Source organism: Lampetra planeri, chromosome 72 (genome assembly GCF_965212315.1).
Source record: "Lampetra planeri chromosome 72, kcLamPlan1.2.h2, whole genome shotgun sequence".
Taxonomy (NCBI): Eukaryota; Metazoa; Chordata; class Hyperoartia; order Petromyzontiformes; family Petromyzontidae; genus Lampetra; species Lampetra planeri.
In genome coordinates this window covers 2,199,282-2,223,925 of record NC_136177.1, presented here as the reverse complement: position 1 = coordinate 2,223,925, position 24,644 = coordinate 2,199,282, and the positions used below count along the sequence as shown (strand labels likewise).

The 24,644-nt window shown below is 49.8% G+C and overlaps 1 protein-coding gene across 1 annotated transcript; it reads left to right on the top strand.

Moving 5' to 3' along the window:
* The first annotated feature begins 676 nt into the window (after positions 1 to 676).
* On the top strand, positions 677 to 20,104 carry LOC144737593 (uncharacterized). Its single transcript, XM_078620351.1, has 8 exons — positions 677 to 937; positions 5,571 to 5,660; positions 6,608 to 6,679; positions 7,401 to 7,472; positions 8,555 to 8,644; positions 12,887 to 12,988; positions 14,004 to 14,099; positions 17,275 to 20,104. Exons 2-8 carry the CDS (start codon positions 5,573 to 5,575, stop codon positions 18,309 to 18,311), a joined length of 1,557 nt encoding a protein of 518 aa, XP_078476477.1. The 5' UTR covers positions 677 to 937; positions 5,571 to 5,572; the 3' UTR covers positions 18,312 to 20,104.
* Positions 20,105 to 24,644: the final 4,540 nt, after the last annotated feature.

Genomic DNA, 24,644 nt, shown 5'->3' with positions numbered 1-24,644 from the left:
AACCACAGAGTCACGCTAGCCGTCACTGTGCCTCTGGCTATAGTCCAATCAGCGTCATGTCACGTTCTGTGGAGTACCGCCTCTTTTTGGGCGATTTCACTCCGGCTGAGAATCGCCCAGAGTGATCCCATAGACTTACATTCAAAGATGTTTTTTTTCGAACGGGGGGCGCTGCAATGCATCCTCTATGGCTTCCGGGAGGGCTCGCACTAACGTGCTTACGTCATCATACGTAAGCACGTTGCATCCAACAATATTATTTGTCGCCACCTAGTGGAATCTTTAATAAAAGAAACTTGAGTGGATTGTATTAATAGTGAGTGTAGAAACAAACAAGATGTATTGTAAGAGTCACTTTATTTTTCATTAATATTGAAGAAGTGAAGTTGCCTTTACATGCTTAAGCTATTAATTTATCCTTTGCATGGGTGGACCTTATCCTTATAAATCATCCAGACATTTGCCCCCCCTGAGAGATTTTGCAGGAGCCACCACTGGTACTGACCGCTAGTACCATATACTATGAGCATGTCTGTTTGCACGTTTCACCACAGGACCGGTTCAGATAATCGTCACCGGTGCCGGTAGCGCCGTGAGCAGGGGCGGGGGGAGGGGAATCGACCTCGGGTATCCTGCCCCCGCGGTTCGAGGCGGAGTGCAGCGCTAACCACTGCGCCACCGCTCTCCCCGGGCCGCTTTGTGGCCACGCCCCTTTGTCGGCCACGTGGTTCTGGGGTTCCGGCTCGCACGAGAGTCCGAACCACAGCGAGCAGCGGCGTCAACATCGCGAACATCAACAACATCATCACTAACATCAACAACATCACTAACATCAACAACATCATCACTAACATCAACAACATCACTAACATCAACAACATCACTACCAACATCAACAACATCACTAACAACAACAGCAACAGCGGCGCCAGCAGCGGTGAGTGGCCGAGAGTTTACTCGCTTAGACAGCTCTCTGTGTGTGTGGCTCTCTCTCTGTGTGGCTCCCTCTCTGTGTGGCTCCCTGTGTGTGTGGCTCTGTGTGTGTGTGTGGCGTCGTGGTGACGTCACCGCCACTTAGTGGCGAATGGCGGTTGTTGTTGTTGTGTGTGTGGGGATCTCTGTGTGTGTGGCGCTCTGTGTGTGTGTGGCGCTCTGTGTGTTTGTGGCGCTCTGTGTGTGTGTGTGGCTCTGTGTGTGTGTATGGCGCTCTGTGTGTGTGGCGCTCTGTGTGTGTGTGGCTCTCTGTGTGTGTGTGTGGCACTCTGTGTGTGTGGCGCTCTGTGTGTGTGTGGCTCTCTGTGTGTGTGTCTGGCTCTGTGTGTGTGTGTGGCTCTTTGTGTGTGTGTGTGGCTCTGTGTGTGTGGCCCTGTGTGTACAGTATCTCTCTCTGTATGGCACTATATGTACAGCATTGCTCTATGTATGGTCCTGTATGTACAGTATTGCTCTAGAATACTGGCGAAACTTCGTACTCAGATTATAAATGTTGTGGCTTTGCTCTCCAACACCGGTGTGCTGTACTAGTAACGAATTGGCATGTTCTGTTTCCATGACAAACCTTACTAATTGGCTGTGTCTGGTGGTGGCGGGTTTAACGGCACATGTATATATTTACGTAATCTAACCCAAACAACCTGTATTATGGATGATATTGGTTGCAAAAGCCTGCGTGTTATACGGCATTGCTCTATGTATGGCTCTGTATGTCTGTGGGTCTCTATGCGTGTCTGAGTCTCTGTGTGTCTCTGCATGTCTGTGCGTGTCTGTGGGTCTCTGTGTACGCCTGTGGGTCTCTGTGCACGCCTGTGGGTCTCTGTGTGTGTCTGTGGGTTTATATGTGTGTGTCTGGGACTCTGTTAGTAGAGGGGGTCTCTCTCTGAGTCAAATGAAAAAAGATGAATCCTTGATTCCTTCCATAACGTAGTCGGGGTTAACATTTTCAGAATCGGAATCTGCTATTAGTAGCGAGTAGCAGCAGCACCTATGAAGGCCGTCTCTGCACATGAGGGTATGGAGTGGCCAGCACCACGCCCGACCGCCTTTGTCTCCCCAGGGGTGTTTTTTTACGCACCCACACCAGGTACTAATTTGAGGCTGAGTCGACCTCGAGGAGGCCCAGGACCGATTCAGATTATCGTTACGTGTTGGTGGCCGTGAGTGGGTCGCTGGGTTCGTAGCGCAAGCGTGCTAACCACTACACTACCGCTCCCGACAGACTTGGCTATACACACACTCGCACCTTCGATTAGCATGGTTGGCTACGTACGGTGTGAAAGAAGTTCAACATATATACAGAACACGCAAAATCCACAAAGAACGAGTTGGGAATAAAACCCAGTCCCCTTGCTGTAAGGCACAGGTGTTACCACTTGTGTAGTGACTGTACTCGTCACTGGATGGTGCCTGGGCTTGCGAAGTCACGGCCGGTAATGTCATTACGGGCAGCCCGGGTTACGGGCTGCAGTACCAACCCTAGCGGTGGTTGGTTGAGCGCTGGTTAGCGCGAAGGCACCGCGAGCAGTGTGCGAAACTGGCTCCCAGTGAGGGAGCGAGAGGGAGCGTCAGCCAGCCAGGCTTACTCTGGGGCATGACACTCTGGCTGACCTGTTGTTACGTGACCGGACGATACTGGAGGAGGGCCACCGGTGGACGGGGGCCGAGGGGCGGTCACGTGGTCCCGAAGGGCTCTCGGGAACATTCGAGAAGGAGCTCGAGAAGCCTGGAAAGTGGGCGGGGCTAAGGGCGGAGCCAGCCCCAGCCCGGGAGCATATAATGAGAGCTGCATGACGAGCTCGGGGTTCTTCAAGTGTTGGTGTTGGAAGAAGAAGCCTCGAGCCACACGGTCCAGGACCCAGCTTGTGGTCCATTCCGGGATAGCGAACCGTGTCTAGTTCAGCCGTAGCATGGTTAGATGGGCATTCCAGACCCGAGCGTAGATTGTGTTGTGTTACGTGTTAATGCAGAATAAATAGTGTTGCTCCCAAGATAACGTCTGCGACTCAGTTGGACTCGCTACACTTGCACCACCTCCCTACCCACATGTATGTACATTTGTTCAACTTCTTTGCACCATATGTAGCCAACTGTGCTAATCAGAGTTGTGAGGGAAGGGTAACAAACTAAACACATGAAGCAGTTCTAAACATATGATTTTTCAATCTTGATTTAAATGTGCATATCTCCAGGGGCTTCCGAATATGGGAAGGAAGAGTTATTCAGATGGCCACATCATCAATATCACCATCATCACAATCAACGTCAACATCCCCCACTTCATCGTCATGAAGGTATCTCATCAATATCACCAGCATCAACAGCATCACCAGCTTCACCACCATCATGTATGTACACACACCTCCTCTACTTACAAACGAGTTAAGGTCCAGAGGTCTGTTCGTATGTCAATTTGTTTGTAAGTACAACTTTACTCCTGTTGATTCCAAACCTGTTGTACGACATGTACACTAAATAGAGTGAATGGCTTTAAAAGTTGTATAATCTCCTGTAGATGTAGAAGCTACTGGTTCTTCATGTTCTGCGGATGTAGATTCCATCACCGCCATCTATTATTGTGCAGCGGTTGAACTTACGACTCTCAGTCTGAACAGGAAACTGGACATACGGACAGGTTTTTTCGTTTCTCTGAAGGTTTGTAGTGTGAATGTTCATAAGTAGAGGTGTCCCTGTATGTATGTTGAACTTATTTCGCAGCGTACGTAGCCAACCGTGCTAATCGGAGGTGCGGGAGATGGACAACAAACTTGACACAAAAACGTTCTAAAGAAATTCGTTTTCAATCTAGATGATTTAAAAGTGCATAGCTCCAGTGGCGTCCTAATCTCAAAAGGAATATTCCAGACAGCCGCAGAAGCACATCTGAAAGTGTACGATGCAGTAACCATCTTTGTTCTATGGCTACCCAAAAGCCACTGCGAGGATGACTGCAGTTTGTGTGATGGCTGACGTTCCTTGACAAGATCAGCTGGGTTATGATAATCTGGACGGGTGCTGGACTTGAATGGGAACCTCTGCACCAAGCGGCGATCATGTTTCTTCTTCTTAGGTATAGCTGCTGATGTAGAGAATCTATTGAAATTGATATTCTAACTCTTCTCATAGCTACAGACGTATTGCTGATTGGAAGCGTATTATCAAATAATACACAGGTCACCATACATGATGGTGATTAACTGTGAGCAACCAGTAACAGGTATTGTTCTTTATTTTACCCAAAAACAGCAGAATGTACATACATAATATACATGCATAATGTACAGGCATAACATGCATGCATAATGTACGTTGATTACAATATGAACAACCTGACTAATTTATATTAAGACATTAACCCCCCCCCCTCTGGTCTTCGCACCTGATTGGCTCAATCAGGCTGCCGCCTCATGATGTCGGTTGTAATTACTGGTGAAACATCCTACTCAGATTTTAAATGTTGTGGATTTGCTATCCAACACACCGGTGTAGTGTACTAGTGTAGAGGAGATAAATGTGCGGTGCGCACAGTTAAGCGGGTGCAACTGAGGGGAAACAGGTGTGCATGTTGCAACATGAGGTTTGCACCGACAAACCGACAGTAGTTAAGGGGAGAAGCGGGTGCAACCGAGGTCGAACAGGTGCTACGATGTGACCAGAGGTTGTTGTCAAAGAGACGGGAGATGGGGGTTGATAGATGGGCCAACAGGTGCTGGCCTGGCGGCATCTTAAGTGAAAGCACGTGAGGATTCGAAATGAGCAGGGGGATATAAGCAGGAGTGTGTGTGAGCGAGGGGGGTGTTGCCGGGAGCCAAAAGTGAAGACATCTCGCCGCTGCCGCTCCAGCCGTCAATGGGACCCTCAACCCTCATGTCGTCGCCGGGCGGGTGTTGGCTGAACCCCCTGCCTGGGACAGACGGGTGAGCGGGTCTGAGGGAGCGTAGGTGAGGGCAGCGGTGGAGATGCGGAGTTGCTGTGTGCAGAGTCGCTGTGTGCGGAGTCCCTGAGTGTGAAGACGCTGTGTGCGGAGTCGCTGAGTGCGAAAACGCTGTGTGCGGAGTCGCTGAGTGAAGACGCTGTGTGTGAAGTCGCTGTGTGCGAAGACGCTGTGTGCAGGATAAGTGAGGTGCAGATAGATAAGAGGGAGGAGAAGTTAAGTATATGTGACCATACAGATAGTTATAGGAGTGCCTCTAACTGGCGCAAGAACAGGTGAATAAAGTGTAAGCAGATGACTTGTTACAATGTGTCGGTGCGAGTAATTTTTTAAGGCACTACACTAGTAACGAATTAGCATGTTATTTTTACGTGACAAACTTGACTAATTGACTGTGTCAGGTGGTGGCGGGTTCAGCAACACATATTTACGCGATCTCACCCAAAAAAAACCTGTTATGGATATAGTAGTGCAGTGTTTAGTAGTGTGGTGTATATAGCATCTGAAAGCACACCATGCCGAGTGACCGTCTTTGTTCGATGGAAACCAAAAAGCCACTGCTGACAACTGCTGTTGAATGCAGGACTCTGGTAATGTGGTTCCCTGTCTCTCTCTCTTTCCCCCCCTGTCCCCCCCCCAATAGCCATGGAGCCTGAGGCGTCGCTCAAACTGGAGGACGAGGGACGCCACGTGGGCGTGGATACCTGGGCTGGCTTGAAGCTGGAGGTCGAAGGTAGTGGTGGAGGCTTCCGGTGGGCCTGGGGCCATGCAAGTCACCCGTCTCTTGCTGTAGTTCTTCTCCTAGCAAGCAGCAGCACATGTAGAAAATTATCTGGCATGTGTCATGACGGGTACTACAAGAAACCTGACCATCTCTGTCCGGTGCTCGCTGAGCTACATTGACTTGTGGTTGCGGAACGAATACATTATAAGGTCACGCTCATTAGACACAGTGCTTGCCACAAATTAACCACAATATCTTGCTCATCTCATCAAGGGGCATAAACCATCATGCGAACTCCGGTCATACTTGCAGCTACTTTTGGCTGGCCATCAAACAAAGGTGATCACCGCATTGCGCGCTTTCAAATGCACTTCTGCGGCTGTCTGGAATGCTCCTCCTGATGTTAGGAAGCTACTGGAGCTGTGCACTTTTAAATCATCATCTAGATTGAAAACTCAATCTAGATGTGCCTCCACGTAGCTTCACACATGGCATTGGGATGCTGCTGGATCCTTCTGGATGCCACCCACGTGCCTCAGTCTTTGTTCAGCCTGCATACGCATCTCACATGTTATCGTTATAGGAGAACAGACTGCACATATGTTCGCGTGTGCAGTGGGAGCGAGTTTCAGACGGCTGCCGGTGAAGCCACAGAGAAACGCCGCTTGGCCAGTACGGTCCTGGTTCTGGGCTCGATGAGCCATTTGTTAGATTAATGACTTTGTAGGATGCGGCGATTTTGCTGGGGTCAGTAGAGTACGGCTGATGTAGATGCAGGGCAACAATTACAATTTCACATACTAGCTGCCAAGACAGGAAACCGCGTCAGGAGCAGCGGAGTGTATCGCTGTGTTGTCTTTTTCGTATTTGTGGATCGGAGGTCTCTCTGTCTGCGTGACGCATGCCTCCGTGTCTGTGTGATGCGTGTCTGTGTGACGCGTGCCTCCGTGTGGCAGCGCTGGTTGTCGGAGCGGATGACTGGAAACCGGAGATCGGTGACATCAGAGTGAAGACCGAACCGGACGATGGTGAGACGTCCACCACAACCACTATAACGACCACCACAACTACCACCACAACTACCACCACCACCACAACCATCACAAGCATCACAACTACAGAAACCACCACAACCACCACCACAATTACTACAACCACGATCACCACAACCACCGCAACCAAAGACAAAGATCCCCCGTATAGCCTTAATAGACTGTTGGTGCTCTTGGCGAGCACCTATGAAGGCCTGTACGGTACAATAGGGGGTGGGTGGCCAGCACCACACCCAACCGCCTTTGTCTCCCTAGTGGCGATGTTTGCACACTGCACCAGGTACTCATTTGAGGCTGAGTTGACCTAGGAGAGGCTCAGGACCCATTCAGATAATCTTCACCGGTGTTGGCCGTGAGCGAGAATCACACTCGGGTCGCCGGGTTCGTAGCACCGCGCTAACCACTGTGCCACCGCTCCCTACTCAACCTCCACCACAACCACCAAAACAACAACCACCACCACTACAACTACTACCACAAACACCACCACAACGTATGTATATTGAACTTATTTTTGCACCAAGCGTAACCACCACCACTACAACCACTACTAGTATAACGACCACCACAGAAAAACAGTTGTGAGATGTGAGACGCTGTGTGTGACTTGTGCCTCCGTGTCTGTGTGGCACATGCCATCGTGTCTTTGTGACGTGTGCCTCCGTGTCTGTGTGATGGCCCAACTCCGTGTTGCCAGTGCCGGTTCTCGGAGCGGGTGACTTGAAGCCGGAGGTCGGCAACATCAGAGTGAAGATCGAACCGAACGATGGTGAGATGACCACCACAACCTCCACATCCACCGCAACATCACCACGGCACTTGTGCCAGGCTAGGTGCAATCTGAGGCCATGTGAAGTGTCGAATGCTCGCTGAGAGAAGGTTACAGGACAGACCCAGGTGACATCGGTTGACTGACTGAAATGACTGGCAGATGCACCAGCTGTACCCCCTACTGTGCCAACTTGCTGCGTTTTAACTGCTCTGCCCTCTTACTGCTGGAGGGCGACTGCCTCCAGCTGTCCAGTAGAATCCTTAACGAGCATCCTCCATAGAGGCCGATTTTGACACTGCAGGTACCGCTCATTGACAAGTCCAATCGGCTTCCACATCCTTCTGGACCCCATTGGTCCATCTCTTCTCTAGCCCATGCCACGCCTATTTAGCCTCATCTGTCTGGCCAAACAAAAGGTTATTCGGCATGTGGTGGCTGGGCATATGGGCTACATGACCCAGCCAATGGCCACCTTGCCTGCTGGAGCTCACTGATGGGACTGTGTCCAGATCTTTCACGGATGTGTGAGCTCCTCACACAATCTAGTTTGGTTAAACCCTGGATCTTAGGCAGGCTAGCCTGAATGTTTCAAACTGGCTCTTCTTTTAAGAGGGCGCCATGTCTCATAAGCATAGAGAAGGGAGGGCATAACAGTAGCCGAGAAGACCGGAAGCTTCGTGCAGAGACCCTGCTGCTGAACCTGGAGTGTGCCACTAAGAGGTGGGGTCTTACCATCAGTCCCATTTTAAACTAAGCACCTGCTTGGGTATTTTGTGCCATCAAACACTCCACCCCCCAGCTCCCCATTGGTGATGGAGCAGTTGTGGGGAAAGTGGAGAGTTTCCCATACCTGGGCAGTGTGCTTATGACCAGTTCTGGTTTGACAGCAGAGGTCTCACTTCAAATCAGTCGGGCGGCATTATCTTTTCATCGGCTGCGTAATGCTATGTGGAAGCTACCTGGTCTATCACTCCCCACTACACCACAACTATTACAATCACCACAACCACCACCACCACAACCAGCCGTGTGAGGATGAGGAGCCGTGAGAGAGGCGGTTTTCTGTGTCTCACTGTCAGGCGGGGAGGGTGAGGAGGGATGCTGGGCCTTCGCTCAGCCCTGCGCACAGCGGCTGGAGGTAGAGGTGATGATGGATGACCCATTGAATGGTGAGAGTCCTGCTCACACCCCCATCCTCCTCCCCCTCTTCTCATCTCAATGTCTCACTGCTCCCTCCGTCTTCACACGCACAATCTTGGTGGTCCTTTTTAAGTTTAACTTTTTTAAATTCACGCTTATTCACCCAGGAATGCGTTGCAGAGTCTCAAGATTATTTTTCAGTTGGCTGCATTTTGCTGCTCCCGTGCGTAATTCCCAATGGGAGGTTTTGTCTAACACTAGTTACGTTGTGAGTGCAAGCATTTAAGTGTAGGGAAGAGTGACTCCGGAGGAAACCCATGCGCTCCACTCACACTCTATTTTAAAACTATATATATTTTTTATCAGTCAAGGCCCACTGAGCTATATAATAATAATACGCACTTATACAAAGCGCCTTCCATATTGAATTATCTGAAAGCGCTTTACGTAAAAATAAAACTCCACTCACAAATATAGATACAATCTAAGCAAAATAGAAAGCTGATATTAATATCAATGACTACTCTCAAAATTGTAATAAAATAAAGAACTATAATAGTGAATAATTATTACAGAGTAATCCGCTCTTTTTCAAAAGCTACTTGCGCAAAAATTATAGCTCCACCAAGTGGCTTATCAACATGTGGAAATGTATAGCAGCCAAATACTCCAAACGCATGTTGATATTGATTCTAAATTTGGAGGGAAAAAGCGGAGGACCCGGAAAAAACCCATACGCAACCACGGGGACAGAGAGAGACACGCAAACTCCAAATATCCAGCAGCAGGCATCACCAGGGTCGGGATCGAACCCACGATCTCCTGCGCAACAGGCGAGGAAGTTAACGTCTCCTAGCCACCGCAGCTCGAGTAACTTCACAGGATCTCTAAAGTCTGCTTGTTAAGCAGACGGGGCCACATCACATTGTATGGTCAAAACGCAATGTAGCATTGGCCAGGGCGACTTGCAGGATTGTAAGCGTGAAGCTCTTGCTCAACTGCTCTCCACCGTCCCAGAGATTGAGCAGTGAATGGGTAGTACCACCCTCGGTGTCCACTGGGAAACTTGTCGGGGGCAGAAACGTACCCACGTAGGCCGTCGCGACCAATGTTATCCACCATGAAGGTTCGTTATACCTGCCACCCCTCGACAGCTGATTCTGACTAATCACCTGACGAAGCTGGTTGTTGTTGTAATCTCCGGCGAAACGTCACGATACTCGAATTCTAAACGTTGTAGTGGGTTTACGCTCCAACACAACCAGTTTGTACTAAAGTATTCACTAATTGTCACGTTTTGTTTAGGTGACAAACCTCACCGATTAGCTGTGTCGGGTGGTGGTGGTGGGTTTAACAACAACATGTATATCCACGTAATCTAGCCCAATACAAAAAAAAAAACTTTTATTGTGCAGAGATGTCCCCATTGCAGACTGCACAGATTCAAGCGCTGAGGCATCGTTGGCTTTCATAAGCCCCTCTGGGGGTTCGCAGGAGGTCGCATTAAGCCTTTCCCACGCGTGTTTATTTGCTTCATGTTTTACAAAAGATGGGTTCGACACCGCCGACTATGCTTTTCTGTTGTTTGATATACAGGGTGACCCAAAAAAAACGGGCCCCAACTCTAATTAGGCCCCGTTTCTTAGTGTTTTGTCCGAATGAAATGAAACTTTGGTCATAACTAGTTTATTATATTCAAAACATCAAATCAAAACACTAGGGTCTTTGGCCTTTTTTTCTCCGTTCTACAGCATGTGCTCTAGATGGCCTCCATTTAGCTCCGTGCATTTCTTGAGGCGCAGCACGAAGTTGTCCATGACGTTCTTACAGACTGAATTGGTAATGGCTCTCATCTCCTCCCTGATGGTTTCCTTGAGTTCCGTGATGGTTCTGGGTTTCCCTGCGTAGACTCTGTCCTTAAGATAGCCCCAAAGAAAAAAATCTGGGGGGCTTAGGTCCGGGCTATGGGGTGCCCACTCAAAATCAGTCTTGAGACTGATCACTCGGCCTCCGAAGTTCTCTTTCAGCCAATCTCGGGACAGGTTTGAGGTGTGAGAACTTGCTCCGTCTTGCTGGAACCAGAACTTGCTCATGAGCGACGGGTAGAGGGTCTGGAGCTCACTCTTGAAGGTTTTGAGGACCTCCACATACCGCTCCTTGGTGACTGTCACTGCTGCGCCAGATTCTTCGATGAAGATTGGTCCGATGATGCCTCTGGCCGAGATTGCAGCCCACACCGTGCACTTAGGAGAGTGCAAGGGCTTGGTGGCTACTTCATTGGGTCTGGAGGACCCCCAGAAGACATTTGTCTTGGAGTTCGCCTTTCCGTCAAGATGGAAGTGGGCTTCATCTGAGGTCCAAAGGAGGTTAAGGAAACTTGGTGTCTCCTCGATCTTCTCGAGCATCTTGACTGCCATAGCGCTCCTCTGCTTCTTGTCTGAGGCTGTAAGGGTCTGCAGCGTCTGTATTTTGTATGGGTAAGCCCTGATATCGTTCACCAGCACTCTCCTGCAAGTCTCACGGGACATACCGAGGGACTGACTTCGCTTACGCACAGAGCGTTTCGGACTCTGCTGGAGAGACTCTCTCACACTTTCGACCAGCTCGGCTGTTCGCTTCTTGGGACGTCCCGAGTGGCTTGGACGGTTCTCACTGGCAGCGTTGAGGTTCTCCACGGTCCCATACTTCTCGAAGTGGGCCACCCAGTTCTGAATTCTGCTTTTGGATGGAGCCTTTTCACATTCGAACTGACGCATTAAACTGTCCTGGGTTTTCTTAAACGAGCCTGTCTTGTAGTAAAATTTAACACAGTGTATTCTTTGTCCCAGCTCCCACTGGGGTCTTGGTGTACTCACGGTCGTTGATTCTGCCATGTCCTGTAAAATAAGGGCAATCGGTGAATAAATAAAGGAGATATCACATAAAGTGTACACGGGGCCCGTTTTTTTTGGGTCACCCTGTACATGTGTACTGTAATAGCGCCGGCTGTTTGACAGCAGCGGCAACTGTGGTGGACAGACAGTACACACGCTGGTGAAAGTGTGCATGGTGTGTTGGCAAAGAGGAGGAACTAGGGTAAGGGTTGCAGAGGACCCCATCTGAAGGCCCCTGGAACCTCTGCTAGCAGGTTCGAGAAGGGAGGCGCGGTCAGGGCAGAGCCAGGCCGCGCTGGTAGCATAAAAGAAGCCGAGAGCGGGGCTTGAGGCTGTTTTGGGATGGACTCATCTCGTCGTTGCTGTCGTCTCGTCGCCGTCGTTGCTAAACGTCTCTGCTATATATTGTGCCATGAAGGATAGTAGTTGGCTATCTCAGTCAGCGCCGTGAGTGTTAGATGGCTCGTGTAATGTACAAGCTAGGCTGAGCTACTGCGGAGAGTGTGTGGACGAGACCGGGAAAGTTTTTAATAAAGAAAGTGCCTCCTAGAAACTCTCTTTGAATTGTTGACACTACATATGTAATGTATGTTTCATCTTCTTGGTTCTTTCGGTAAAGTCACGTATAAGGGAAATAATAAAATAATAAAAATGAAACATTAAATACAATTCTCACGACGTTTCGGCCACAACGCAAGCAGCCGTCCTCAGGTGAAGAACAGGTATGTCGGAAACACAGCGTCTGAATGACCTGTTCTTCACCTGAGGACGGCTGCTTGCGTTGTGGCCGAAACATCGAGAGAATTGTATTTTATTATGTTTTATTTTTATTATATTATTATTTCCCTTCTACGTGACTTTACCGAAAGAACCAAGAAGATGAATCCCTGCAGTCACGAAAGCTTTAAATCGAAATGTAATGTATGTTTGTATGTTTTTATGTTTGTATGTTTATTTGTATGTATGTTTGTTGTCTAACTGGTGTGATCCTGCCAGTTAGACTCAATTACTCTATTGTGGGATGGAAAAAGTGAAGAGTGAAATTATATATTTTCTTTTATAGCTTACTTCCACTCTAAAGTACTTCATATGCTCGTGTTATTTAGTTATGAATTTGCATGTTACGCATATGTTAATCATTAATCTCCTTTCAAAACTGCAATCACCTCGACTGGACCGCTTACCCTGCATGTGTCACATGGCTCTATAGCTATGTGGGCTGACGTCGAATCACATAATATGAAACGTGCACGCGTATGCAATCAATGATTTATTTTCATTGTGCATTTGGTGCTCTTGCTGTGTGAAAGTCACATGTCATAATGCTTCGCTAAATCTCTCTGCTAACCCCCCTTCCTCCTCCATTCCCTCTCTGCTCTGCTGTCCCGGTGGCCGCAGCAGGTGCACACGACGTGAAGGTCGAGCGTGACGGTGAAGCGAGCGTGGACACGAGGACATTTGTGGACGTGGAGGTGGTGGTGGATCACATCGGCCGCTGCGGTGAGTTTGGGCATTCGTCATCGGTTTCGGAGTGGCAGAGCTCACGGAGGTTCACAGCGTGGATCTGTCCAAAGTGAGATCTGGCACTCATTACACACAAAGTTTTGCCACAAATGAACCACAATAGCTTTTTGATCTCATCAAGGAGCATAAACCATTGAACAAAGACAATTAGCGCATCACACGCTTTCAGATGCACTTATTTGGCCATCTGCAACACTCTTCCAGCAGTAGGAAGCCACTGGAACTACACTTTTATACATAATTAAGATTGAAAATGTATTTTTTTAGAGCTGCTTTTTGTTCTTCGTTTGCTGTCCTGCCAATTATCACGGTTGTCTAGGTATGGTGCGAAAAAAGTTCAACATACAGTGCATCACAATCACTAATTAGCTGTATGTAATCAATAAATCATACCTGTTAAAACTATTAATACAATTACAATCATACAATTACTCAAAATTTTGAACTTATTTCTTTCTAATTGCAAATAAGTTCAACGTACAAACATCCACACTACAGTCTAATTAAGACCATATGCACGCCCACACCTAAATAATGCATAAAAGAACAGATTATGCATACACACATCAAAGCAGTAGTGTAACAGATCAACGTACATACATACATGTGTAGTGACACAGGCGGAGACAGTAGTAGTTGGAGGCACCTTCTTTTCTTACACATAGTGAGGACTTCACACACCCTACGTGGGTGCACACTATATGTATACTTTCAGACACACACACAGTCGTCTATCTTCGGCGGCACCTAACTAGCTAGAACAATTGGCAGGCTCTCTAGCTAGACGGCAGCGACGATGGTGTCGAGACGACAGCACGGCGAGATGTTTTATCCCCTGTATATACTGTCGTCCCTTGACGTGTGTACTGCCGTACCTTGTAGTTATGCGCTATTGCGCTACACATGCATACGAAGTGCCCACCCGAAATCACCTGCCCCGCCCCCATCCCACTGTGTGCCCCTCCCCTTTGCTTCCACGCTCCGGCCCCAGGAGGTGACGTGAAGGTGAAGCGCGATGACGGAGAGGCAGACGTGAGCACGAAGGCATGGATGGATGTTGGGGCGCCCGTGGATGACAACGGCCACGGTGAGTTTGGGCAGTCGTTGGTTGGGATACAATTCACGGAGGTCAAAAAGGTTGCTTACTACAAAACGTGTGCAAAACTCCCTGGCACGTGTCATGATGGGTCCTGCAAGATCTGACCATGTCCGTCCGGTGCTCGCTGAGCTGCATTGGCTACTGGTTGTCAAGGAGCTTAAGCCATCATGCAAAGTCCTGTCATTGCATTGCGCGGCACTTTCAGATGTGCTGCTTCTGCGGGCATCTGGACCGTTCTTCCTTCAGATATTAGGAAGCCGCTAGAGCTATGCATTTAAGTCATCATATAGATTAACAAACTCTTTTCTCCATAATAGAGGTTTTTTTGGATTTGATTGCGTAAATATATAAATGTGTCGTTGAAACCCGCCACCACCCAACACAGCCAACTAGTAAGGGTTGTCACGTAAACAGAACAAGCAAATTAGTCACTAGAACAGCACACCAGTGTGTTGGAGAGCCATTTTGCCAGTAATTACAACTAGCTTCATCAGGCGACAGCCAGATTTGTGGAGAAGTTCCACCTGTTTCGTCACTTATATAGAGGCGTAGATGTGGTGACCGCACTTCTGCGCTCTTCCGCAGAAGTTTGAGTCAACGTACATTATGCATGCACATTATGCGAGCCCTTTGATCTTTTCCTTCCTGTCCATTGCGTGTATTGAAATAGCCGTACCAACGCTAACCCCTATTGAGGTATGGTGGACTGTATAGGCATGCATTTAAACAATGTATTATTTGATGATTCGCTTCCACGCAGCACTAAATTGGTAGCTATCCGAACGGTTAAAATTATTATTTTTTCTTTCAATTTTGATAGATTCTCTAGTTAGTCTTGGCCAGTAGTACCTAGTTTTGCACAGAACTTAAACATCAAAATCAATTGAGTTCTTGTTGGCATGCGTGTTCTGATACTGCTGACAGTTGTATTTGGGAGTGTTTAATATTTCTCTGATGTTCTTTTCGTCTCGTGTTGACCATTCGTCCTGTTTGCCCAACATAGCATTTTCTACAAATGCAGTTAATCCTGTACACACCTTCTGTTGATAAGCAATACTTTATTTTGGTGATTTCGAAAAGTGTATTGGTTTAGCCATGTTTGTTTGTTGTAGTACAGAGTTAGACTAATGGCCTTAATCTAAGTTGTCTTGTGGTTGTTGTTGGTTGTTTGACTTGCATCCCACTGGGATTTTTGCACACAGCGTTGGTGTACGGTGTTTTTTCTGCAATATTTTGCTGTCTTTAATTGGATTTTCTGTTTGCACTCAGTCACATATTCACTTTAAGATGTTTTTTTGTTCATGTTTTTGTTTTTTGTTTGTTGCGGTTGCACCCGATTCAAGAGCCGAATGGCTCATAGGGCTGTACCTAATGAATGAACTTGAACTTGAATACATCTTTTATACCAGATATTAATTTCTATATTTTATGTACCGTGCCAAATCTGACTCGGATGTTTTGTTTTTCCAAACATCTGGTTAGTTTATCAGTTACTCCCGCAATGTATGGTATTTTGATCATTTTTATTACTCGGGCAGTTTGAATGCTCGTGTTATTTGATTTGGTTTTGGCATTCAACGCCCTGTTGATTTGTGCATCATTGTAACCGTTCATTTGCAGCGCTTCTGTAACATGTTTAATTTCACTTCTCAGACTGTCACCATCTAACACTTTCTTAGCTCGATGGATGAGCGTCTTGATAAGAGCGGATTTCTGTGCGGGGTGAATTTCGACCCCGTCCGAGCAGAATATCCAGAAATGAGTTCTGTCAGCTTCCACTTCCATCGTGAACTGGATGAATGGGTTTTGCGAGTTGAGATTATTTAGAAATCCATTAAGTGGATCTTTGCCATGTGGCCACACCACCAATGTGTCATCCACATATCTAAACCAAGCAGAGGGTTTTAGTGTGCTTGAAGCTATTGCTTTTGTTTCAAAATCTTCATTGTACAAATTTGCTATCACAGGAGACAAAGGAGAGCCCATTGCTGCTCCTTCCTTTTGTTTATAGAAGTCACCTTTCCACAACAAATAGGTGTTTTTTTAGACAGTGTTCAGCTAGTCTTGGAATATCTCTGGTTACCAGAGTGTCGAGTAATTTAATTGACTCGTTGACCGGAACCCTCGTGAACAGAGAAGTCACATCAAAACTTACGAGAATATTATTAGGGTTAAGCTTAATATCTTTAATTATATTTCCGAGATGTTCAGAGTTTTTGATGAACGAAGAGGTCCTACCAATGTAGGGCTGTATTTGGTTCTTTAAGTATTGTGCTAATTCGTATTTGGCAGAGCCTATTGTACTAACTATGGGTCTTAATGGGACATTAGGTTTGTGAATTTTTGGTAGCTCATCAAGTCTTGGTGGTTTTGATGCCCTTGGTTTGGTCAGCTATTGCTCTTCCTTGGAAATTGATGACTTGGCAATGATTGCCGTTGTTTCACGTTCCAAGCTGCTGGTTGGGTCTCGTTTAATTTTAAGGTAAGTACCTTCATCGAGTAAATCTTTGATTTTTATTATCGTAGTCCTCACGGGGCATCACAACAGTTGACAGGCCATTATAAGCAGCAAGGAAGGTGTAGCAATGGGCTCTCCTTTATCTCCTGTGATAGCGATTTTGAAACAAAAGCAATAGCTTCAAGCACACTAAAACCCTCTGCTTGGTTCAGATATGTGGATGACATATTGGTGGTCTGCTTGGTTTAGATATGTGGATGACATATTAGTGGTCTGGCCACATGGCAAAGATACAGCCACTCGGTTGTGTATTGTTTTACTCTTAGCTGGTTATTTTAACAGTTTCAAAACAAAATGATTATAAAAATGTATTTTTTACTTAAACTAAAGTCTAAACTAATTTTTTATTTCATCAGGTAAGGCCCACTGAGCTATGTAGATATTTTTCAGAAGCGACCTGGCCACAAATTATAGCTCAACGAAGCGGCTTTTCACGTGGAAATGTATTGCAGCCAAATACTCGAAACTCCTGTTTCTAAACATAAATTTGAGGACCCGGAGAAAAATCCATGCAGCCATGGGGAGAAAGCCATGCAAACTCCCAATATACAGCAGGGGTCAGTGGATTGAACTCACGAACTCCTGTATACTAGGTGAGGTAGTTAACATCTTGCCACTGTGGTTCCCCACTACCACTTCCACCAGGTCGACCTCCTCCATCGGCGTGCGAGACGGCGTCAGGCACTCGCGTGGTCTCTGGGAGCGAGCAGAGGCCGGTGCTGCGCCCGTGCTCCGTGGTGCTGCGACTGCTGCGCACCGACGAGGGCCGCCGCCCTGCGCCGCGCCCTCGCGGCGGCGCCGACGACATCATGGCCACGCATGCTTGCGACCGCTGTCCGTACCGCGCGCGGCAGCGCCGGCAGCTCGTGGCGCATATTCTTTCCCACACAGGCGAGAAGCCCTTCAAGTGTGCCGCGTGCGGCAAGTCGTTTGCAAGCCTCAACAATGTCAGGAAGCACCACAACACCGTCCACCTCGACCTGAGACCGTTCAAGTGCCCGCGTTGTGGCAAGTGCTTTACCTCCCGGACGTTCCTGCGGATGCACATGCTCAGGCACACGGGGGAGCGGCCTCATGAGTGCGCGCGCTGCGGTAAGCTGTTCCGGCACAGGTCCTCGCTGGATGTCCATAAGCGCACGCACACGGGCGAGAAGCCCTTTGGGTGCGCCCAGTGCGGCAAGATGTTCTCCCGGCGGCACCACCTCCACCACCACGAGCTCACCCACACGGGTGAGAAGCCTTGCAAGTGCACATACTGCGGCCGCACGTTCTCCCACGCACACAACCTCAAGACCCACATGCGCCTCCACACGGGGGAGAGGCCACATGCCTGCTCGTTCTGCGCAAAGACGTTTACCGAGACGGGCACCTTGAAGAAGCACCTGCGCGTCCATACGGGCGAGAAGCCCTTCCGCTGTTCGGAGTGCGGAAAGGCGTTCGCGCTGGCAACCAGCCGCAATGTGCACGTGCGCAAGCACACGGGCGAGAAGCCCTATGGCTGCCCCGACTGTGGCCTCGCTTTCACCAAGTCCGGCGCAATGAGGTCCCACCAGAGGAAGATGCACAACAGGACGGGGGGAGCACCATGCATGCGCTTAGTGCAGCAGGAAGTTAGCGTGCCTGGGCCACCTAAAATGCATGAGCGCAGCCAGGAGCGGAAAAATAAGTGCCACCGCCCATGACAGGAGAGCTGAGGTCGCGGTGCAGGGCGGCCGGTTTAGTGCTGCGCTTGGCCAGCTCACAGAGCCGTGGCGCATCCACGATCTGTTCACACTAACGTGCGGTCCCCATTGATATCGGCACTTGTGGACGACATCACCGGTGTTGGCCGTGAGTGGGAATTTAACTCGGGTCGCCGGGTTCGTATCGCAGCACGCAAACTGCTACACCACTACTCCACACACTCTGTCACTGACAACACGTCCCTCCTACCTGCCCCACCAGTCACACCCTCGCTCAAACACGCAGTCGCCGATTACTACCCCGTGAGTCACCGAACCTCCACGACACTCTACACCCTCACTCATTTGCCTCCCCCAACATTCCGTTGTGTCTCTTCCACTTAATCAGAATGTCCTTAAACTAGAGGGGAGAAATCCGATGAGCTTTAAAGCTCTCTTTCACAGATGTCCAGTAGGGGCACGGGGTCAGAAAGTTACAACAACAGTACACACATCATTGGACCTCCAATGATGTAGATGCTCACCCCGAGCCCTGATTACTTTGATATTGCATTGTCTTTGAGCTGCACGCCTTTTGGCGTCCTCTGGTCGAGCACCAATTGAGTCGAGGCTCAAAAGAAAGCCGTCCCTTGGTGTGGACCAATCAGTTTGAAGGACAATGCATATATTATCAGAGTGTGTTTTTTGTTTGCATTTGACTGCAGGTATTGTGGTTAATGCAGACATGAATCCTTGTAAAAAGGTTTCAGTTTTATTGCCAGAAAAAAGGGGAAAACCCCTATTATAACAGTACACACAAACACGATAAGAGTGCAAGGTATAGGAAAGGTAATGACATCACTTAAATAATACATTCTTTTTTTTCAGGCAAGGCCCCATTGAGCTATTAATTTTTTTTTTTCAAAAGCGACCTGGCTATCACAAATGATAGCTCAACGAAGTGGCTTATCATCATCGCGTGGACATTGCAGCAGCAGCCAAATACATATACATAATCTAAACGCACGTTTCATTCTATAATGTGATAACGTTCACCTCCTGTGTGGGACCCTGAAGGTGTTATTCCCCTACGTGTTACCCCTAAAAGTTATTCCTCGTGATACCCATCACGTTACCAAACCCAGCACCATACTCCTGGTAAACAATGGTAATCCGTAAAATAGCTTAAAATGTAATTCTCATCAGACCCCATGGTGTATGTATGTACTGTACGTTGAACTTGTTTCGTACCGTACCTAGCCAACCGTGCTAATCGGAGGTACGGTAAACAACACTGACCCACACTGCTAACACTCACGCTGACATTGGCAGATATAATTTACGTTACAATTGTGTTGGACAAAATTGCTGAGATGTATCATCCGGCGTATAAGAAATCCTGTGGCGTCAAAGAAAAGTTATTTATCTCTGCTCAAATGACCATCGAGGCATTGCCGCCCATCGCCTGTTTACAGCCCTGCAGAGCCAGCGGTGGAAAATCCACATTCCTAGGGCGGGTGGAAGTGAGGGGGGGATTCTCCTACACAGGAGGACGACCACTGCCGATGCCTCCCTCAAAGTGGTACTCAGAATCATATTTGTACTGGATTAATCCGATGAGCTATAAAGCTCTTTTTCACAGATGTCCAGGAGTTCACATGTTGCCGGAGGGAGGGATGATGATGGGCTGCGTCAACCTTGCAATCAGCATTTGTTGAACTTGCAACCCTCCCGATGCGCGAGCCGCCCCGAGTGAGTCGGTGGACCGGCAGGGCCGGGTCGGTGAGTGGGTGAGTGGGTGGGTGGGTGAGTGGGTGGGTGGCCAGGCGAGGCCGGTGGGTGAGTGGGTGAGTGGGTGGGTGGGTGAGTGGGTGGGTGGGCAGGCGAGGCCGGTGGGTGAGTGGGTGGACGAGTGAGTGGGTGAGTTGGTGGGTGGGTGGGTGGACAGGCGAGGCCGGTGGGTGAGTGAGTGAGTGAGTGAGTGGACGAGTGGGTGGGTGAGTGGGTGGGTGGGTGGACAGGCGAGGCCGGTGGGTGAGTGGGTGGATGAGTGAGTGGGCGAGTGAGTGGGTGGGCAGGCGAGGCCGGTGGGTGAGTGAGTGGGTGAGTGGGTGGACGAGTGAGTGAGTGGGTGGACGAGTGAGTGAGTGGGTGGACGAGTGAGTGAGTGGGTGGGTGGGCAGGCGAGGCCGGTGGGTGAGTGAGTGAGTGGGTGGGTGGGTGGGTGAGTGAGTGAGTGAGTGGGTGGGTGGACAGGCGAGGCCGGTGGGTGAGTGAGTGGACGAGTGAGTGGGTGAGTGATTGGGTGGGTGGACAGGCGAGGCCGGTGGGTGAGTGAGTGGGTGGACGAGTGAGTGGGTGGGTGAGTGAGTGGGTGGACAGGCGAGGCCGGTGGGTAAGTGAGTGGGTGGACGAGTGAGTGGGTGGGTGAGTGAGTGGGTGGGTGGACAGGCGAGGCCGGTGGGTGAGTGAGTGGGTGGACAGGCGAGGCCGGTGGGTGAGTGAGTGAGTGGGTGGGTGAGTGGATAGGCGAGGCCGGGTGGGTGAGTGAGTAGACTGGTGGGGCCTTGGACATTCACCCGCCCACGGATGACCTCACCACTGTAATTGCTTTCACAACACGCGACGTGTCTCCTGTCTGCCCTGGGAACTAGTTTGGTGTCACAATGAACGAGGAACCCCCCCCCCCAATCATCATCACCACTCGGGACTAATATTGTTAAATTAACCACGAATTATTTAGATTAATTTGCTGCTATAAATTATCCACGTGATAAGCCACTTTGCTGGGCTATCATTTGTGGCCATTTCGCTTCTGAAAAATAAGTTCACATCTTAGTGGCCTTTACCTGGTAAGAATTAGTTTTTTCTCATATTTTTGAGTGATTTGTTTACATTTCCTATATTTTTTTACTCCGATCGAGTTTGTGTTTGTTGTAACTTTCTGACCGTGCCCCGGCTGGACATCCGTGAAAAAGAGCGTTATAGCTCATCGGATTCCTCCCGCATTGTCAATAAACATTCTGATTGTGAATTCCCTGAAGTGTTGCGTGCTGTGCTTAAGACGTCATGAAGTCCAAGTTCAAGACTTACCCGGGTTGGAACAATTGTAAAGAAGAATATCGAGCACAACGCCTTAATCTGATGTGTATTAACCCTTTCCCGTTCAGAGACGTCTGCAAGTTGCAGGGTGGGTGTCTCGTTCACCGCTGAATCTCGGAACGCGCAAGCGACTCCGCTTTAATTTTATTTAGAGAGGTGCAGCGCCGTTGTTTTAAAGACACCGTAGAGAGCCGTGCGATACGACCGTGCCGGGGGAAGGACAACAAACTAAACACAAGAAGCAGTTCTAAGGAAATGTTCTCAATTTAGTGTAGTATATAGTGTATAGTCTAGTAAGCGTTATGAATTCGACGCCGATGTTGTAACCGTCGGAGATAATTGCAACAACACCGAGCGGGCGGTCATTCCTTGTGCCGCCATGAATCACGGTCACGCATTGGGATTGCAGCGTCATCCGCACCCGATCGTTGAATGCGTTAACGAGGAGGCCCTTGTTAGGAGCGCATGGAGGTAATGGACGAGGCAGAGCTCTCATTTAATCACCAGCTCCTCCACTCCTATTTGTGGCAGTGACCTCACATTGGCGCTTTGTGGGCTCACGCGCACGCAATAACCACAACAACAACCATTGTGCCAGGCTGGGTGCACCTTGAGCCCATGTGGGGGTGGTGAAGGGTGCGACGTAAAACTAGAGACTACATCTCTGGTCTGTGCGTGTGTGCTATAGAGAAGGGGCATTTCCCGAAATGTTGCCTGCTATATACTTTTTATATTGTCACACGGACTTGTTGACGAATCCGTGTTGATTTTATTTGACTTAACGAGATGTGCCACGTGTGTGCGCGTGCTTTACACTGCGCCAGCTATCAAAGATTCCCCAAATAGCCTGTAACAGACTGTTGGGGCAAGTGCTGTTAGCGAGCACGAGGGGGGTAGGTGGGTGGGCAGCATCGCACCCGGCCGCCTTTGTCTTCCGAGTGGCCGTGTGTACACAACGCCCAAAGGTACTAATTTGAGGCTGAGTCAACCTAGGTACAGGCCAAAGACCGGTTCAGATAATCGTCACAGGTGTTGGTGGTCGCGAGCGGGAATGGAAATCAAGGGTCGCGGGGTATCGTAATGTAGTCGCGCTAACCAGTGCGCCACCGCTCCCCACATCGCCGTGTGACCCCACATGGTGGGGTCACACGGCGGTTGGGGAACCGCCCACGTGGTCACACAGGCGGTTGGGGAACCCCCCACGTGGTCACACAGGCGGTTGGGGAACCCCCCACGTGGTCACACAGGCGGTTGGGGAACCCCCCACGTGGTCACACAGGCGGTTGGGAAACCCCCCACGTGGTCACACAGGCGGTTGGGGAACCCCCCACGTGGTCACACAGGCGGTTGGGGAACCCCCCACGTGGTCACACAGGCGGTTGGGGAACCCCCCCAAGTGGTCACACAGGCGGTTGGGAAATCCCCCAAATGGTCACACAGGCGGTTGGGGAACCCCCCACATGGTCACACAGGCGGTTGGGGAACCCCCCAAGTGGTCACACAGGCGGTTGGGAAACCCCCCAAATGGTCACACAGGCGGTTGGGGAACCCCCCACGTGGTCACACAGGCGGTTGGGGAACCCCCCACGTGGTCACACAGGCGGTTGGGGAACCCCTCAAATGGTCACACAGGCGGTTGAGGAACCCCCCACATGGTCACAGGCGGCTGGGGAACCCCCCACATGATCACACATGCGGTTGGGAACCCCCCAAGTGGTCACACAGGCGGTTGGGGAACCCCCCAAATGGTCACACAGGCGGTTGGGGAACCCCCCACATGGTCACACAGGCGGTTGGGGAACCCCCCACATGGTCACACAGGCGGTTGGGGAACCTCCCGGAGCCGCACGTGGCTCTTTTAAAGACCGCCGCTTCCGTGGCGTTATTCACACGCGATTGCAGCTCTTGAAATATTTCGATGGGCTTCTTTTTGTCGTTTAGGCAACATGTGAGACACAACGAGGTGCCCGCGACGTCCGGTGACGGCCCGATATGTCATGAGCGACCGATCAGCTATCGGACGTGGTGGGGGCAGCTCGAGCTGAGAGAGCGAGGAGGGTGTGAGATGGGGTGTCTGTGTGCGAGTGTCAGTGGAGAGTTGTCCATACCTGGGCAGTGTGCTCATGACCAGCTCCCGTATGACAGCAGAGGTCTCACTCCGAATCAGTCGTGCGGCATTATCTTTTCATCGGTTGCGTAACGTTGTGTGGAAGCTACCTGGTATGTCGCTCCATACGAAGCTTCTAGTCTTCTCGGCCACAGTCATTCCCTCCCCTCTCTACGCTTGCGAAATGTGGACCACCCTAATGGAGCATCTTCGCCGGTTAGAAACATTTAGGGTGGCCTGCCTACGATCAATCCTGGGTTTAACCAGTCTGGATTTTGTGAGGAGCTCACAAATCTTCCAATGATCTGGACAAAGTCCCATCGGTGAGCTCCTCCGGCAGACAAGGCTGCGTTGGCTGGGTCATGTGGTCCGGCCGGATTGAGGAGCTAAACGGGCGCGGCACGTGCTAGAGAAGGGATGGAGTGATGTGCTACAGGAGGACGTGGAGCTGAGTGGACTTGCCGATGACTGGTACCAGCGGTGTCAAGATCGGCCTCTGTGGAGGAGGCTCGTGAAGGACGCTACTGGGCAGTTGGAGGCAGTTGCCCTCGAACAACAACAGAGGGCGGAGGAGCGACGCTCACAACAACGAGAGGAGCGCCGGGTGCCTAAAGCACAGCAAGTTGTCACAGTAGGGGGCACAGGTGGTGCATCAGCCAGTCATCTCAGTCCTCTCAGTCAGTCGGCCCGTGGCACTTTGGTCTGCCCCGTGACCTCCTGCCAGCGGGCGTTCGACACTTCACGTGGCCTCAAGGTGCACATAGCCTGGTACAAGTGTTGTGGTGACGTCACCGCCACTTAGTGGCGAATGGCGGTTGTTGTTGTTGTGAGGGTATCTGTGTGTGTCTTTGTGGCTTGGCTCTCCAATACACCGGTGTGCTGTACTAGTGACGAATCGGCACGTTCTGTTTACGTGACAACCCTTACAAGTTGGCTGTGGCGGGTGGTGGAGGGTTTTAACGACACATTTATATATTTACACGATCTAACCCAAACAACCTCTATTATGGAGTCTGTCACAGGTTACAGAGGTGGATCTTTGTCATCGTGTCACGTGCGCGTGTATTTATGACTAATCGCTCATTGCCCGAGCGTGACTCGCAGCGGCTATTCGCGTCTCGCCGTCACCCGCGCCCACCACGGCT